We start from the raw sequence: 18,490 nt of genomic DNA on the forward strand, positions 1-18,490 counted from the left end.
CACCGTGCAGCCCGACCCCGAGACCGTTCCGGGCGCTGGGAGGAGCGCTGCGCACGTGGAAGCGGCGTCCCGCGCCTCGGAGCAGCGCCGCGCTGGCGGCGCGTGTGGACCCGCAGTTGCAAACTATTGGCCAGTGATCGCCCCGCTTGCTCCGGGATCCAAGTCCGCCCCGCTCTCCTCGCCCCTTCAGCCTTCGCTGTTCGATTTTAGGATCTTCTCCTTCCTCAAGTGTTTGGATAAATTCGCCGTCCGTAATCGGTTTAGTTGGAAATTACTCGATGGTGTTCATAATTTTTTTGAACACTGACTGCAGAAAATGCCATAGGGAGGTGGGGGAAGAGGGAGCAAAGTGTGTGTGCGTGTGTGCGCGTAGAGTGAGAGGAGAGACGAGAGATACAGACGAGGGAGGGAGGGGAGAGAGAAAGAGAGAGAGACCTGAGGGGAGGGCAGGGGGCTTCCCTCTCCTGGAGGACAGACAGAATGATACATACTGTCATTAACAGTGTTGACCCACCCAGACCCCACCCTTCGGTTGCATCCATCATACAGTCATTACAAAGGGGCAGCGCTGTCACACTGCTTGCCCTGCTCCTGGGGCTCTCGGCTGGCTTAATGAGGTGCACCCAGCCGGGGCTATTGTGCAGCGCGAAAGAGGCAGGAACGAGACGGCAACGGTCCTAGCAGCTGCTCGCGGCAGCAGCCTCGCAGCAGCAGCCAACCCCACCTCAAGTGGATGAATGCCTATGGAAGTGTTTTCCTGAAGGAACCCGTCAGGCAGTGGAAGACTGTGGCAGGGCTAGTGAACTTAGATGGGGCTTTCCTCTCCTGCAGTTGAGCTGGCGGAGGCAAGTGCAGTCACTCGGGTAATCGCGGGGGTGCTGGGGGCGGGGGGAATGATGGTGGTGGTGGTGGTGGTTTTTAAGCCAGTCCACGGTCAAAAGGCGGCTTGGATCAATTTCCCCTCCAACCGCTCAACTCTCCCCTTTACCTTTTGTTTTGGTAGCTTGGCTTTTTCCACCCCCATCCTTTCCCTGGTGTGTTCTGAACCGTGCGTCCTGCTCCGGGGTTTGATTGTGCATTTAAATGTAATTCTGATTGGTGAATGTTCTCTCCTTTTTGTTGTGATTACTAGAGATACTTTAGCCCTGCCTTCCCAGTTCTGCGCCCAGCACAAGCAGTTTTGAAAATTTAAGTGCAAAAAGCATGACAAAGCAATATGAGGTTGCCGTGGTAAGTGAACTTTTAAACCGAAAATTACCATTTCTTCTCGTCGGCTCGGTCTGTGGGTGGTTTGAAGGGGAATCCTCACACACAAAGGGTTGAGGGCCGGGAGGAGGGGGTGGTTCAACAACAAAAAGAAACCCGTACAAACCAGTAGTGCTAATTTTGTTTTTTCTCTCTACTATGGTCAGTGGACAAGTTGTGTATTTATATGTTTGAGACTCTTGGAATGATAATGGGCTTGATGCATTTAAAGTGGGTGAGAGTTGGCAGTCAGCAGGGGAGACGTGTAGGGAAGGGAGGCGAAGGGAACTAGGTTATTGTCTGATTTCAAAAGAACCTTGAAGCTCTGACTTCGTGAACTCGGCACATTAGCCGGGTCATTCCTGATCAAAATCTTGAAAAGGAACAGCGGGGTCATCCTCAGCTACTACAACTATGTCCCTCACCTGCAGTTAGACCATTCTTCCTCACACTTCCTCAGGTAGCAACATTTGAAGCCATCATTCCTAGACAAATTTTAAATGCTGAATGATGATGAGATAATACATTTGCAAAGTTGTGGTCTTGAAAGATTTGGGGCTGGGGAAAAGAATTGCTTATTGACCCTCCTTCCCACTGCCCTCTACCCCCCTCCCTCTTCCAATTCATCCCAGTTTTTAAAGTGTACAGATTCATTCAAGAGTCCTTCATCGGCATCCTCTCCTAATTAACCCATTTTGTTTTAAAATAGGAGGTATATTTCAGGGATAGATTCCTGGGTTTTGCCCCTTTATCTCACTCATTTTCCAAGAATAGTCATCCAACACAGTATTTGTGACAAAGTAAACAATTCCAAGTTGGGTAAAAGCCTTTGCTCTGGAGAGTTATAAATTTTTTGGCCTGTTCTGCACTTAAAAAAAAAAAAAAGGATTAATAGTGCTCAGTAGTTGTAAAACTTTCAGTTGCCTTTTTAACTTATCCAGGGCTGTTGCCATGGAGAGAACTGGGATGCCCCGTGTTGAAATGGACCTGCCCATTCTCTAATGAGGCAAGGCCATCTCAGTTTTCCCATTTGAAGGATGGGATGGAAACAGAAATACCTACTGAAAGGAACTGTTTTGTTGAGTCCATTCTTAATTTTCATTTATGTGTGTGTAGATATAATTGCATGTGGCTACATTTCTCAGGACCTATTTTGAAATAAAGATTTTAATAAAAATTAACTATAAACTTCCTGTGATCATAGGAAACACAGAAAATAACTTTAAAAATACGAATTGTATTGCACTAAAGGTTAATGTACTTTAGTGGGCATATATTTTAATAACTTATTTTGACAACTGACTTATTTTTTGCCTATTCTACATGAATTTACTGTAGTTCACCAGTAACTATCACAGGAAAGTGATACTTTATGCACTCAGCTTCCAAAACCATCTTTATTGATTTTAGTCTAGCTGTTTGCAATAACTATCCTTAAAACAGTTTTCAATTTGAGACCTAAAACACCAAAATGGTTAAACTACAAATTTGTTGGCACAAGAGGAATCAATTCAGTAAAATTTGTGAAAAAAGTCTCAGAAGTGTTTAGATTAGAACATAGTATATCTTTGTATTTGCAAGAATTTCACTTGGGAGGTTTGCTTCTCCTACCCACTAATATTCTTAGACCACAGACAATAAGCTAACAATGTTCTTAACTATATAATTAATTTTAGATCATATTACTCAACTATCATAGGATTTAATTTTATAATGAATCTTGAACTTTACTAACACTACCTGGGCTTTAAAAATAAATACCTTGAACTATGTGTATACAGTGCTAAACAAAGTAAGAATTCATTATCTAATACTGATGTATAGATATTTATAAATAAGTAAATATATATCCTGTATACATGTAAAATTATGTTACTTTGACATGTGGAGAAAAACCTTTATTCAGAATTATTTTTATCATAATCATAATCTCAATTCATCAGATTTACTTAGTTTTCACCCAAACACTGAAAATACTGTTTCAGTTAAGTAATACAGTAAAAATTAATATTTAAAATAAGCTGGGTAATTGAAAATTATCTTCTAAATAATTAACAGTGCATATAATTTAACTGCCTATTTAGACTGTTTAATGTTATATAGTCCTCATACTTTCCCTCACTATAATTCTGTGCCAATTTTAGGTTTGCTAAATATTCTTAACATAGAAATTTAAAATGTAAAAGTGCAATAACCAATTTTTTTCTACAAAATACAAATATTTTTATTTTCAGTTTAGTTACTTTTATACCAAAATTATAAATGTTCTATTTGTTATTGGCACATTGAAAATACAGTGGTCATGTTCTGATATTTTTCTTGAACCTCAGTTTATTAGAATAAATCTTACAAATGGCAGAATGCTTATAATGTTCATAAGCACAACATTCTTAAGTGTTTCAACTAAGCAATGCTCTGATAGAAAGTCATTGCTTCCAATAACAGTGACTCACTTTAAGTGAAAAAGTATTCATGTATAAAGGAGAAAAGTGAGATGTAGTAAGTGAAGGTGGATGGCAGCCAGGTTATCTAATGGTACATTGCAGGTTTTGCCCTTTGTACGATACCCAGGGCATGCAATGTACCTGCAAGCATAAAGGCAAAAAAGAAAGGATGATGTGACATTATAATTTTAAAAATGCAAAAATAATCTTCATTTATTTCTAATTGGTATTAAAAGTAGTATGTACCCTATGTCAAATATAGAATCTAAAATCTTGAAGACATTAACTTTTAATAGTTAACATGTGTTGTCTACCTGCTATAACCCAGTCATGGATTCAATCATGTATGTAAATGCCTTATATTTAGCATCTCAGTTAATCTTCAAAACGCTTTAGGTGGTAACTTTTATTTCACCTAGAAAGTGAGTACCTAAGGTAAGATAGCTCATGAACCATAAAGTAAAGATGTGAATCAAAATCTGTCTGACTCCAAAATTGGATCCAAAATCAAAATGAGAATCAAATAATAGAAGGATAGGAGATACTAACTACTAAATTTTAAAAGGCCGTCTGCGTTAAAACTCATATGTAACTGCCCCAAATTCTGAGCATAGGGATTGCCTGTCAATCTTGGCACTTTCGCAATACAACATTTTTGAAGAAAAAAGTTTCACTGAAATTTTTCTAACTATACCCAAATTGGGTTTGGATACATAGCCTGGTTTGTCTGGTTGTTTTTCTTTTGGGACATTAAATATGGAGAATTTATTCTCAATTCCATTCCAAAAACAAAAGGAGAGAAAGATTAACTCAGTTATAATGACAAAAATACTTTAAAATAAATAGCAAAGATGCCTACTAAATAAAAGGAAGATCTAACAGTACCGTTTTCCTTAAAAGGAAACTTAAATAAGCAGAGTGATTTTTACAATTTTAACAACTAAAATGGGATTTAATTTTTCATTTTCAAGACTTAAAATTTTGATTACACTTACATTTGCTAATATAATAAAATGATTTTTACAGGTAGCAAATCATTTGATATTTTTTACTGTAATATATATTTTCTAAGCAAGAGTTTACTTTGATATACTTAATCAATTAACTTCTAATCACAGTGAGTAAGGGGCATTTTTTAAACTGCCTTCATTTTGTGAACTAACGAAACTTGTAAGTGATAAAGAAAATAAAAAGTTTCAAATAGGGCCCTACTATATGATTCCTTTTTAAATATTAAAGATGATAGACTTTCTAATAAATACAGAGAAAACATCCTTTCCCATAAAAATGCTCTAATTTTGATCTTTTTTGTTTACAAAATCTTTGGACCTGAGAAATGAGGATATAAATTTTCTCTATTCTCAGGTTGATTAACTTAGACATGGAGTAGAGATGATAAAAGTTTGTCAAGGTAATTCATTCAAGCATCTTTAAGTAACAATGAAAAAATGTTTCAGGGCATCATTGACATTCAACAAAAAACTGCTCAATGTTTCACTTTTCGCCTGAGAAGAAATGAAAGCACTCAGAACAACTCTATCTGCATTTTATGCAGTAAATGGGCTTCTGAGTTGTTTTCTGTAAATTTTTTTTAATTGCTTTACTTTTCTTAATGCAGAGAGCTCACAGGTTAAAACAGTGTTTGAATTAATGATCTTGTTAAGTGAATAACTTAAAAAAAGTGATACATCCCATTTTGTAAGTTTCAATTTTTTATAAAGTGAAACCATCCAAATTAGTCATGTTTAAACCACATTACTATGAAAGTAATAATAGATTTTTTAGTCAGATAATTTTGGAATTTTAAGAACGAGGTTATAAAGGGGAGAATTACGAGGCTTGAGCATTTCAACCCCACAGTATTCCAGCATTCAACCATTCAACTCTGTTTTACTTTGATCTTGGAAAAAACCCTCAGTTATTACCCCTCCCAAAACTAATTTTAGTTATTGGTCTAATTTCAAATAAAATTCAGGCCAAGTTTTTATTATAGCTAATAAAATGTTCATATAATTTTCTGTTTCATCCTTGATGTGGAAATTTATATTACATGCTTATGTACTAAAATCATACGACCGTCTATACAATTTTTCTTTCCATTCATATTCATTAAAGTGTACAAATCTGTCTATATAAATAATGAATATGTGTAAGTATACATATAAAAGTTATGGTTATATCAATATGAAGCTAAAGGGAAAATTATTAAAGCAGTTGTTCATTTTTAAATGTATGGTATAATTAATTTTTCAAAATAGAATTTAATAAGAATATTAACTATTATTAACTAAAAATCCAGAAGTATTTTAGGATAGGTCTTCTGGAGTCTATTTTCTTCTACCTCTCCACTGCTTTGTCATAACTTTATACAAAATGATAATTTCACTTGGAAATGTGGTAGAAAAAATGTGAACTATGTTTAAAGTAAGAAAAGAACCAAAGGATCCTAAGGAAGTTGCTGCATAGGTCCTGGAATCCTTCAAGCTATGGACGACAATTCTCCCTGTAAATCCTTTTGAATATGAAATCATTACATTTTGTGTTCAAAGTAAAGTTATATGTTGTAGATTTTTAAAGCCTCTCACAGCATTACAGAAAGGGCAGAGTAATACAAGCTAGATACTGCCTGGCTTGACAGACATTGACAAAGACTGAGAAGGCAATGTTAATGCATTTAATTTTTTTAAAATAGAGATTATAAAGTTAATGAAACCTGAGGTCATTACCAAGAAGAACTAAGAACTCAGCTTTTCAAGTGTTTTCAGTAAAAATAATTAACTATGGGATAGGTAAAGAGCTGATTAACATTATAAATATTTAACAAAATCTAAAATGCTACCACGATCCTTTGTTAAAGATAATTAGTGCTAAGACTGCTACAGAAACCTAGACTTTTGAATTTCTAATTTGTTAGTGCTTAATTTATCATTCAATCTGATACTGTTGCAAAAATGGCATTTAATATGTAAGTTTGATTCCCACCATGGATTCCACAACATTTTGATGTCTTAGGATGCAGTGAATGATACACTTCATTCAACAGACATTATTACATACATGGGTTAGACATGGTGGTAGAAACTGATAATACTTGGCTGGAAATGATGGCCGTGTCATCAAGTAATGCATAGTCTGTGTAAGAGATAGACATGTCAACAGATGGTTATAATGTAATTATGATAATTGGTATCAGAAATATGTAAAAAGTGCTTTTAGGAGTCCAGAGGAAGCTTTCGCTAATATGCCTGTGGTTGGCTTTAGTGTGGTATTCAGGAAGGCTTCTCAGTGGAGGTGAAATTTTGCTTACTGACTTTTTTCCATTTTAAAGAAATGTAACACTAGCTCTTCAAATAATATACAGAAAGATGAAGTATATGTTTTTCTTGTCTTTACATATTGATATGTACTTATGATGAGAGAACAAGTTTTCTGTGTAGGATGCTGAGTTTTTCAAGATTCATTAGTGTAATTTCTCAAATACACTGCCTTTCACAAATGTGCACAGCCGGGAAAGCCTTTAATATATTGATTAAAGTTAGCGTTTTGTTGCTAGTAGCATAATGGATAAAGCACAGGCCCCATTTTTATTCTTCTATGCTCTACCAATAAATAAATAAATAAATATAAATATATATATATATATATATATATATATATATCTTGCAAATTGTGAAAGGCATACAAAAGCAAAAGTAATTAAATATTGTAAATGATGAGGGAGATTGCCTGTGATCTGGGCTAGAATTAGAAAGGAGGTAAGAAAGAGATTATTTGAGAGGAAATGATATGAAAATGTTTTAAAATAGGAAACAGTTGTGTTTTATAACAATAGGTTATCAACTTAAGCAATTTCACTTTCCTTTGTATTACTTTCACATTTGCAATGGAGGAGAAGGGAAATACTATTAATCTGAAATTTTCCTTATTTATGAGTAAGTTATAGCAATGATCAGACAAAAATTTGTTTCTTAAACTCCCAAATGTTTGTAGCTTTACAGTAAAAACCTTCATTTCAGAATGATTAGTGCTTTGTGTGAATATCATTATGCATTTTCCTCTCTGATATCGTGACAATACAGTTTAGCCCATTCCTTCTGGGATTCTCTCCTGGCAACACTTTCTTATTTCCCTGTGTTCATTTTTAGGAAAATCCTCTCAATATTGTTATATGTATTACTTTATAGGAAGGAAGTATGTAAAATACTCTTGAACTCATTTTACTTGTGAGTTTGAATAGCATTCAGATTAGAATGATTTCCCCAGAATTTTGTAGGCTTGCCCAATCCAGCTGTATATTTTATATGCTAATGTAAATTCTATTTTTGTTCCCCTTGGGGGTTTAAGTGATTATAATTGTTGCTCTTCAAAAGCCAAACAGATGATGATTGCTGCTTCAGGAGTATACCAAAAGAAACTGGCTTTCATTAAACCTGCTCATCCACTTCCTAATTATCTCCATTTTATCTAGCTAAGAAGCAGGAAAAAATGGCAAGTACAGTTCATTGAAGCCAGTTCAGTTATTTAAACATGGCTTTATTGAACTAGCAGGAGGTGTTAAAGTAGGGGAAATGTTTTCATTCTAACACTGATATGCAGCCAGTGGCCCAACTCAAGAGTTAGTTGAGCATCAAATGCCAGAGGCCATAGAGAATGAGAAGGGAGAGATTTTGAGTTATTCTAAGAGGAGTCCTCTAGTGGATACAATAAATAGTGCTGCAGTGACAGCTATTCTGAAATGTTCTTGTTTGTTTGTTTTTCTTCCTATAAAATCAAAATGGAGTTAGCTATTTAGTATCTACCAAGAAGTACCCAGAAATGCACTCTGAGTGAAAGGGAAATTTCCTATATATGTGAAAAAAAAAAGGGGGACATACATTGATAAATTCTAAAAGGACACGGAATTCCTGAGACTGGCCAATATCAAGGGTCCTTCAGGTCACATAAGCCCTGAAATCTGGACATAAGTCAGAAAGTAAATTCTCATGGAGGCTAGTTTTCCTCAAGTGGGAGGCTATCTCTACCATTTGGGCTACAGTGGCTCTGAGTTAATCCGTTCTCCAGTCCTCTAGGGTGGCCTTGGAATTCAGTTGCACTGGAACATGTTTCTGACCCCTTTACTGGCTGTCCTCCTGATGGCATAGAGAGGGTCCTTGAACTCTCACCCAGGGGAACAGAAAAATGTCAGAGTCAACAGCTGTTCAGCTTCCAGCTGTGAGAATGCAATTCTCTGCTGGTTAAACAAAAAACTCTGAAAGGGCTCCCTCCTTTCTGAAATTTCAAAGAGCCACGTTTTTGAATCCAATTGTCTAAGGCGAGATTTAGATAAAACGTTATATTCATAAACAAAAAAAAGAAATGGAAGGTTCTGAAATTTCTATAAATTTTCATTTTAGTGTTCCATGATATTTCAGCAAGTGTCACGCAATTTCACTTTTTGAAGTTTTAATACAGAGTTGTTATCTGATGAGTTGATTTTGAAACTTTGGAGAATCATACTGAAAATGAAAAAGTTCACTTAATTTAAAAAAAGGAAATATGTTTCTGACAGGCATTTGTATAATTTACTAGAAAGTTATACACATTAAAAATTATTTTCCTCTCATTTCTTGTGCCAATAAAAAATTTTCCAGTGTTAATATACTTACTTTTAGCTTTACAATAATCCTACTAAGTAAAACAAGCAAACATCATTCCCTTTATATATGGAAACATAGTGATTCACAAAAGTTTAAAAACTAGAACCTGGGCATACCAACTCCTTCATCAACCTCTTGATCAACATCTCCTTGATCTACCAACAGTTTGCCAATACATAATATTGAATTATATTTAGATGGCAGAGTCATTTCTAAACCCCGAGGGTAGGGAGTCCCCAGAGAATAAGTACTGTCCCAGTGAGCCCTTAGGTAATCTATGCAGTTTCCATTCTTAAATCCAGAGAGAGGGTATAACAAAAGTCTGTTCTCTAGAATCTCTAAATTAAAAACTCTGTCTGGTGGTGTAGCGGTATTGGAATATCCCTGAATTTCTGTATAGAGATGTGCCAGCGTATAAATCACTCTGGTTTTCTACCAAGAAGGCCTATAAAAGCCTGAGAATGTACCAGCTGCACCCAGACCTGCCCTAGGCAAATGGTGGAAACTATCTGCTTGGTTTCCTTACCTCCTCATCATTTTCTCTTGATACTTCTAGGACCTGACTGTTCTTTGTTCCCCTAGGCCTATGCTGCCACCTTTACTGACATTGCTAATAACCCATGCCTACTAGGACATATCTCTTTTCCTTCCAAGGTAACAGGTTGTTCATGTAATAAATTAATCTCCACTAATCAGAGGATATTAAGTAGAGTCCTGATTTCTGTTAATATTTAAAATTAGATTCCAAGGAAATTGTGCATGTTTCTGTTAAACAATCATGGTGAGTAACTTGTGGGGTGGTTGTGTCAGTCCAACATGTATATTTTTCTGGCACTTTCTGTTCTTAACAGCATGGCACCACCTGATCTCTATCACTGAGGAGTGTGCTTACCTATCTTGAAGTAGGACAGTTAGAAATGAACTAACTCAAAGGGAAAATACAACTCCGAAAAAACTGATTAGGTAATTTTGGCTTATCTGCCTATGTTTATTAAATAGAAGTAACAAACATAACAAACAGTAAAATATATGTATGCCAGTGGAATGACTGCACTTCCCAGGATTATCTCACATGTTCTTTCATTTTACTAATAGGAAGTTGTAGAAAATCACACTTACTCTCTGACCTCATAGCAATATGAATGTAAATAAAATCTTTTAAAGATGTCCTAGTTAAATCTTTTTCAGTATAACACAATGTATAAAAATGGCAATTATTCCAATTAATCTGCTCAACAGAAATAACCAAAATAGTTGAAGCCACTGTTTAACTCCATGTTAATTGCACGATTGAAAAAACTGTACTGATTTTTGCTCTAAATCAGTTGTTCATCAAAATCATCTGTGAAGCTTTTTTAATAAACATAAATGCTTAGACTACACCTCAGAATTAGAGTGAAATCTCTTGAGGTAAACAGGAGGCATCTGTACTTGAAAACCTCACAGTTAGGTTGAGATATTGATGCACAGTCATGTGTTAGAACCACTGGGCTTTCTTTATCCAGTTCTGTCATCCAATGAAGATTCACTCTCTGTCAGACAAATACTTGAGTCACTTAATGCTCACAACAGCCTTAAAAGGTAGATTATTTTTAATACCCATTTTAAGAATGAGAAAACTGAGGCACAGAGATGTTAGGCAACTTGCCCAAAGTCATATACCAAGGACACAGGAGAGGCAGAACCAGAATTCAGGTCTGCATGAATACTTTTAACCGAGACAACCCTGAACTTGAAAGGCCTTTTTAATATACAGATTGAAAATGTATGGCTGTATTTTATAGCTGTAATTTCCAACCTAGAAGCTTCAATTTTGCTGCTTTGATTACCCTAAGAATATCTGGAGCGTACAGGGATTGTTTCATTTTATGGTCTTAAAAGAGAGCTACTATATTCATGTGAAAGAAGACATGGTCTAATAGGTAAAAGATACTTTAAAATTACAGGTAAAATATTTTGCTTTCTTTATATAAAGGTCACAGAAGACTTTCTACCTCAGTTCTTAATGCAGAAACTCAAGGAACTGCTGTAAACTACCTATTAATTTCATTGCAAAAATTATTCAGATATGAGACAGAAGAGAATGCTTTTCCTTTCAGGTCAATTTCGTATAAAAATATTAATAAAATCATTGCTGATAAATGCAGTTTCTAGTGTGGACTGTGCAATTTTAGGATTTGTTCTTTTTGATTTGGGTCTGACACCAATACTTAGAATAGTGATGACTCATGTCTAGGACTGAAATTTGTTTTTCATGGGTTTATACAGTTTTCCTCTTGAATTGCACCAAAAATGTTTTTTTAATTGGCTTTAACTCATGCCCAATAAATTAGACAAAAATTGATTGCCGCAGTCATGTTTGGTTTAAAATTATTCAGGATTGCGCAATAAGTCAAATGAATGCATGAGTGAGGGCAGCAGCACTTTATGTCCTCGGTATATGACAAATAAGTTTTTTTTCAAAACAGTCATCATTTGTATCTGAAAATTAATATATGTCTGTGGTTTATAAAGCTTAAAAGATAGTAACAGGGCACATTAAAACACATTGCATTAAAAAATAAGTTTCTGTTATTTTTGTATTTTTTCTTAGTATCTTCCAGTTTTACCAATGTCATAAATCTAATAACAGTATTCCTTTTAAGATAAGTAATACCTGTTAGCTCTTGTTAGGTCATGTTATTAGAATATTTCTAAATAGCAAAATGAAATAAGTAAGAATGTTCAGAGACTGTGCCATCAGTAACAGTGGAGACATTGAGCCAGTTTTCCATCCTCTGAAGAGTGATTTTTAAAGACAAAAATTAAACAATATGAAAATTGAATTAACTCAGGTGACTGTTTAGGACATCGAAATAGCAATTCACTAATGGTACCTGTCAGGAAGCCAGTTTTAGTTCAATCTCATTATAATTATTTACTGTATTATGGTTTTCACTTACTTATATGCCATAGAAATATAAGCAAATCACTTTAAGGGTTTTGCTGGCTGGGAATGAAGGTTCATTTTACGAGATTCTTAGGCAACTTGAGAAAGGGTTTAATAGGGAAAAATAAATTATTAATTCAATGAAAAGAAGAACATTCCTTGAACATAATACAGATAGTAAGTGAAGGAAACAGTTTATGTTATTGTATATAATTAATATTAGGCAATTTTAACTGAACAGGATAGTTATAACTGATATTGTTGTCTAAGAAAATGGTAGATCAGTTCTGAGATTTTTGTCATATTTATTTTTCATGTGTATTAGATCTCAATTTGTTTTTATAAGTGAATATTATTTTGTTTATAAACTATAAAGCTCCAGGGCGGTTATTGTGACCTCTCTCTTAATCTAAGTTGTCTTTTAAGAAGTCACTGGCCCTTACCATCCAGCATCTAGCTCCTGCCCCCACCTGGTGGCTATAGGCCCTCAAGCTTGAGCTGTAGAGTTTTTTGTTTGTTTGTTTGTTTGTTTTTTCTGAAACAATAAACTACCTGTTTCTCTGATTTATAAAAAAGAATGCGTGCTCAGAATTTTTACAAACCCAGTAATGCAGAAAATGTAAAGAAAAGAAGTAACTATAAATCCAGCTCCCATTACCTCAAAATAGCCAGTGTTTAATGTTCTAGTAAACATCCCTTATATGACGTTTAATAAGCTTAATATTTCATAAAAATCTACACATTACATTAAATAATAAACACTATCTTTTTAATGGTTGTATAACTATTTACATATATTTATGGAGTAGACTTCTTAAAATGTCTAGAAGCTAAATAATTAAACCGCAAAACAATGTTACCCGCTGGTTAGAATAGCCTAAGACATCCTATATAAAATATTTCTCAAAATCCTATTATATTTAACTTGAATCTTTTTAAAGGAAGAAATCATCCAACTATACATTTTCTCTCTTCTATTTGTCAGCAATAGAGAGCATGGTAAGCTATGAGAGTATGATTATTTCTGAAATAAAAAGTTTTATCTGTTTATGTTCATTGTAATATCTATTTTCCCTAGGCTTTTGTTCTCTTGCAAGTGTTGTGTCATCTGTAATTTCTGTTGTATTTATTTAAAATTACCAAATTTGACATCTGAAAAGTACCTTAGAAGTACTCTAATAAAAGTGTTTATGGACTTGGGCCCTAGAAACAGCCCATTTGGGGTGAAAACACAGCTCTGTTGATTTCTAGCTGTGTTACCTTGGGCAAATTACTTCCTCGGTTTCCTCATCTGTAAAATGATAAGATTCTTGTGAAGATTAACTGATTTAATACATGTAGAGCAGTAGAATGTTACCTAGCATATAATATACGTACCCATTATTATTATTACTAATCTAGTCCTCTCCTGGGAATCAGGAAGTTTAGTCAGGGACTTTCTGGAGAATCAGCTAGTTAGTGGGAGAAACAATGCTGGGACTCATGTTTCCTTTCTCCACATCTAGAGATCTTTGCTTAGTGCCACAATGTGTGCTCTCTTAGCATTGTTTTTAAAGCCCTCCCTTAGGCACAAAGGTATCTTAGAGGCATCCAGGGCTACGCAGTGCATTAGTCTGAGAGGCTCTTGTCCCTTGTTTCTCTCCCTCACAGCTTCCGCGGGCTTGTTGGCTGAGAAACGTTTGCTCAGAACCCTATCTCTTTCCCACTGCTGGTGGAAATAATTTGGCCATCAAAACACTTTCATTATGAACCCCTCTTCTCTACCTGTTACTCTTTTCCCCGTATCTATTATACTCTGACCCTGCCACCTCATTGCAATTTTAGACGAAAGCTTCTTAACCCTGTTTATGTGTTGGTGCTAATTCCTTTACCTTTGGATATCTTTCTGTTTGGCATTTCTAAAATTCAAAGTTGCCAATAGGTGTATTCTGTGTATCCTGTTTCTAATAGTTGTATATCTGTACTTCCCTCTGCTGGTTTTCAAAATCAGCATAATGGGATACCACAATACCCAACCAAACTGATTTCCTATGCTTTGTAGCCTACTTCCTCTACTGTAGTCAGACTGGTCTACTTCAGCAAATTCCTGTAACTTTCACCTCTGAACCTCCTTTTATTTGCTCTAAAGCACACACACACACACACACACACACACACACACACACACACACACCCAATTGAGTAGATTTATATAAAGATCTTTTAAAACCGAGGACTGAACACTGTAATGTATATGAATATTTTCCTCTTTTATACAAACCTTACAAAGAGGCTCCAACTTTCGTGTATCCTTTTGATATGACTAATAAATGGAGACATGCCTGTCTTTTAGTATTCTTTTTACATCTAGAAATATTGGTATTCTAGCATATATCAGTACACTATGAGTTAAATAATAAACACTGAATAAGAGAAAGTCTTTTATTGTCTATACAAGGAATCCAGAAATATCATCTAGAGAAAAAAAATTCACAGTAAATTGTGTCAAAATAATTCAAGGAAATGTTGATTTGTTACTCATACAGCTTAAACAGTCTGTAACACCATTTATTTATGTTACATCTTCCAATTCGTGTTTACAAAAACTGACATTTCAAGCAACCGTATTCTCTAATTTCTCATACCAGAATGATAATGACCAAAGGAATAGAATATTATTTCTATTACAACAGTATCCTCAGCCTTAAAATGCCCCATCAGAGAAATGGATTTTTTATTTAATCACATCAACATGAAGAGTTAAGAGAGGTTAGTGTGAAATAGTAATAAACAGCAGCATAGGCTGTTCTATGTGTATTCATGTGTTTCTTCTTGGTGCTAATTACACTTGCTCATAGAAGTCTGGCAGTCACATGACTGGGCTTGACCTTGAGTGGGTCAATTTTATCAAATTATATGATACATTTAAGATGCAGACAGATGCTTATTGAAGGTTAAAATAAAAACATAGTCTGTTTGCCATTGTGACTTACAATGAATTTATACCTCTACAAGTTTAAGGTTCATTCTTTTATCAGCCTGCAAAATGTTGTTTACTTCCATTTCACTTACTGAAAGTCCACAGCTATAGCTCTATATCAATCCATAGCAATGTAAGCCCAGGAGGGAACTGCAAAACTATAAACCATAAGCAGGTTTTAGTATTCTTCTGATATTCTATGTTTTATAATGTCAAGAGGACATTTGTTACACATTTTTGTTTTATTCAAAACAAAACCGTTACAAAAAGCCCTTTATATAGTCTACCACCTCTATATTCTTTTGGATATTAATTTTGATAGATTTTTTCAAACACAATCTAAATAGAAAATTGAGCAGAAAATACTGTTAGCCTATGTAAATGGAATAAAGATAATAGCCTATAAAAATATATGTGGAGATGGGAGAATGAGCCTAGGGAGAGGTGACTGATAAGTAGATTGGAACTGGTTTCTTTCAAGGCCATAAATAATAACCTTTAAAGTCTTGCCTTAGAAATTAACAAAAATGGTAAATAAGAATAATGTGTGCATATATAAGATTGAATAATAAAAGTGTCTTAACATCAAAATATTTTAATTTGATTAGACTGTTATGGTATATATTTGACTCAACTTGATTTCATCAAGTAATTAACTGAATTTTAAGCTATACTTGGTGCCAAAACTAATACCATTTGAGCCTAACTAAAGTAACAATACCATAATTAATGCCAAAGTGATTAACAGATTGCAGAAAGACTGATATTCAGGAAAATTATTTCTATTAACCTTAGAAATATTACCTAAATTCCTAATACCTCTGTTATACCCCCTGAAAATGAGAAATAATTTATGTCCTTCTTTACCTCCTGGGGTTACAATGATAAATATGTAAAAGTACATTGAGCTTTTTGTGATAAAAGGTACTATAAAAACCTAAGGTGTTTTTATTATTATATCAGTCAGATGGGATCTCAGACTCAGTTCCTTTTTGAAGACCCACAACTTTTTATGGGTGAATCATGAAATTGTATTGGGAAATATATTGAAGTCACATAACAGGGCAGATAGAAGATTTTATGCCTTTTGGTGCCTTTTAAACTTGGTTGCAATTAGAAATGTGAGAGGATATTTATCATGAAATATATCAGTTAGGACATTAATGAGAGCTAATGAAAATATTTAAGAGACGGTATATGAAGGCAGGAATTCTAATTCTGGCTTTATCAAGTAAATGTGCTAAGTTATCATTTTGGTTCTCATAATTGTAGTTACCATATATTGACTGCTTCCTCTATGCCAGGAAGTTTTGAGTATTTTATGCTTATGATTACATCTCACCTCACAGTGATTTTAAATTAGGCATTATTATCACTATTTTATAGACTGGAAAACCAACGCTTAGAGGCAGTAAAGTAACTTGTCCAAGACCCTGTGAAATCAGGTTCAAATCCACGTGTCTGAAGTCAAAACCCAAGCCATTAACAATTTGTAAAGCTGTAGCTCCTAGAAGGATAACATTACAATTCCTATATAAAGGAGTAATTTTTTGACAATAATTGACAGTAATTTTTTATATATTTAAAAACGATATTTTGCAAAAATTTGTAACGATGAACAATAACAACATAAACCAGACATTGTGAATATGTATTATACAACATATTAACTAAGTTATTTAAACCTCTTGAATTTTCCATTTACTATTACTGCTGAAAATATAATCTGATTTCCTTCAAGCATTTCTTGTTTCTAATCTAATTTTGTTATTCTGGCACATGCCAGGCACTCAAAGGATGCTTGAATCAAATTGAAATGGGCCTTTTGTCAAACGTTAGGAAAAATATTTAGAAATAGGAAGTGATTATGTATCACTCATTTGACTCTTACCTGATGATAAATGTTATATCTGGAAGGACATAGTTACGTGTGATGTTTTTGGTAATAGAATTATAATCAGTCATTAAACAAAAACATTAAAGACTTTTGGATATTTCAAAAGCTTCTATCATTTTTGCCTGAATACATCATAGGAAGATTGTTTCCCTTAAAAATATAGTATCCCATTTCTCACAGAGGGGGATTAATATCCTTTAAAGCTAATTTTATATTTTTGGTTATTTTATTATTTTTCATCATTTATAATGAATTGTTATGCCTTTAGAAATCACATATATCATTCCTTTTGTGACAAAAATTTATATAAAAATGATTTTTATACTAATTTCGTGCTAAAAGATTTTATGTTCATAATAAAAATGTCACTTCTTAAAATTAGTTTTGAAATCCTATAAGCTTATAAAATACCTTTTTTCACATTTCAAACTTATTGACAGTGTATCTTTTAATCTTTATGCAAATTCACATCTTAAAAAATTCTTACCTGTATTAACAAAGAATAGTTTACACTGTCCATTGTGTGCATATTTTCAATTTAATTAAGAAAAAAAAATCAGAGCTTAGGGGCTTATTAAAGCTGGTAATTCAAACTTGTTTTCTAACAAGCAGAAAAATATCTTTTCATCTGATTTTTGGAGATAATATCCTGCCTAAAATGCTGGAATTCATTAAAATAATATTTCTTAATATGCATATATAGTAGCCATTATTTAAACCAGTATAACTCTATGGAAAATATGGTATGGAAAGGACCAGTTGGCTTATATAACCATACATTTCTCTCTCATTAAAGGATACATATAGCACTTATTCATCTATACACTTAAATTTAAAAGAATAAAAAACCCTCGAACACCTTTTTTTTTTATGTTAGAGATGAACGATTTTTTTGCATATAACTATTCAACAGAAATGTCTTTGAGATTTCATGACTTACATTTATTTACATACCACCCTATGAGTAATCAAATAACAACTTCAAAGTTTATAATTGTTTTTTATTCAAATAGTTTAATAGTTGCTAAAATTTATTATAGCATCTTAAAATTTTTCTCATCACTTTTTCAACAAACTCATTTTTGATTTTTCCTTACCCTAAAGTGATATAAGCCTTTATGTTGTCAGTTAAGTGCATTCTGACATTGATCACAGTTTTGAAGTAAAAATAAAAATTCATTCATTTTCTAAAGCTGTATTAATTATGTGTTGTCAGCTGAACTTTTTATAAGTGTTTCTAAGACTTAAAATATAAATGCCATTGTGGAAAATGCCATGTATCTTCTCATACTTACTACTCACCTTATAAAGGGACACCAAGAACTTGCAATTCACTTAAGACACAAAGAACAAGATATAATACTAAGACATTAGTGAATC

The 18,490-nt window shown here is 34.0% G+C and overlaps 1 protein-coding gene across 7 annotated transcripts in view; it reads left to right on the forward strand.

Annotated features, from left to right (window-relative positions):
- Window positions 1-504: 504 nt before the first annotated feature.
- The window catches only part of ELAVL2 (ELAV like RNA binding protein 2), a 156,210-nt gene continuing 138,224 nt past the window's right edge, over window positions 505-18,490 (forward strand). For 4 of the 7 annotated variants that reach the window (XM_037744792.1, XM_037744796.1, XM_037744800.1 and 1 more), the window contains exons 1-2: window positions 549-845; window positions 1,133-1,230. Coding sequence is in view for 2 of the 7 variants with exons in the window: in XM_037744805.1 (XP_037600733.1) it covers window positions 1,204-1,230 (27 nt within the window). In the remaining 5 variants the exon portion in view is untranslated. Of the gene's footprint in view, window positions 846-1,132; window positions 1,231-18,490 lie in introns of those variants that run through there. The other 3 variants (XM_037744805.1, XM_037744806.1, XM_037744789.1) reach the window with 2 other exon arrangements.

The sequence above is a fragment of the Cebus imitator genome, unplaced genomic scaffold (assembly GCF_001604975.1).
Source record: "Cebus imitator isolate Cc_AM_T3 unplaced genomic scaffold, Cebus_imitator-1.0 Scaffold186, whole genome shotgun sequence".
NCBI classification, from domain to species: domain Eukaryota; kingdom Metazoa; phylum Chordata; class Mammalia; order Primates; family Cebidae; genus Cebus; species Cebus imitator.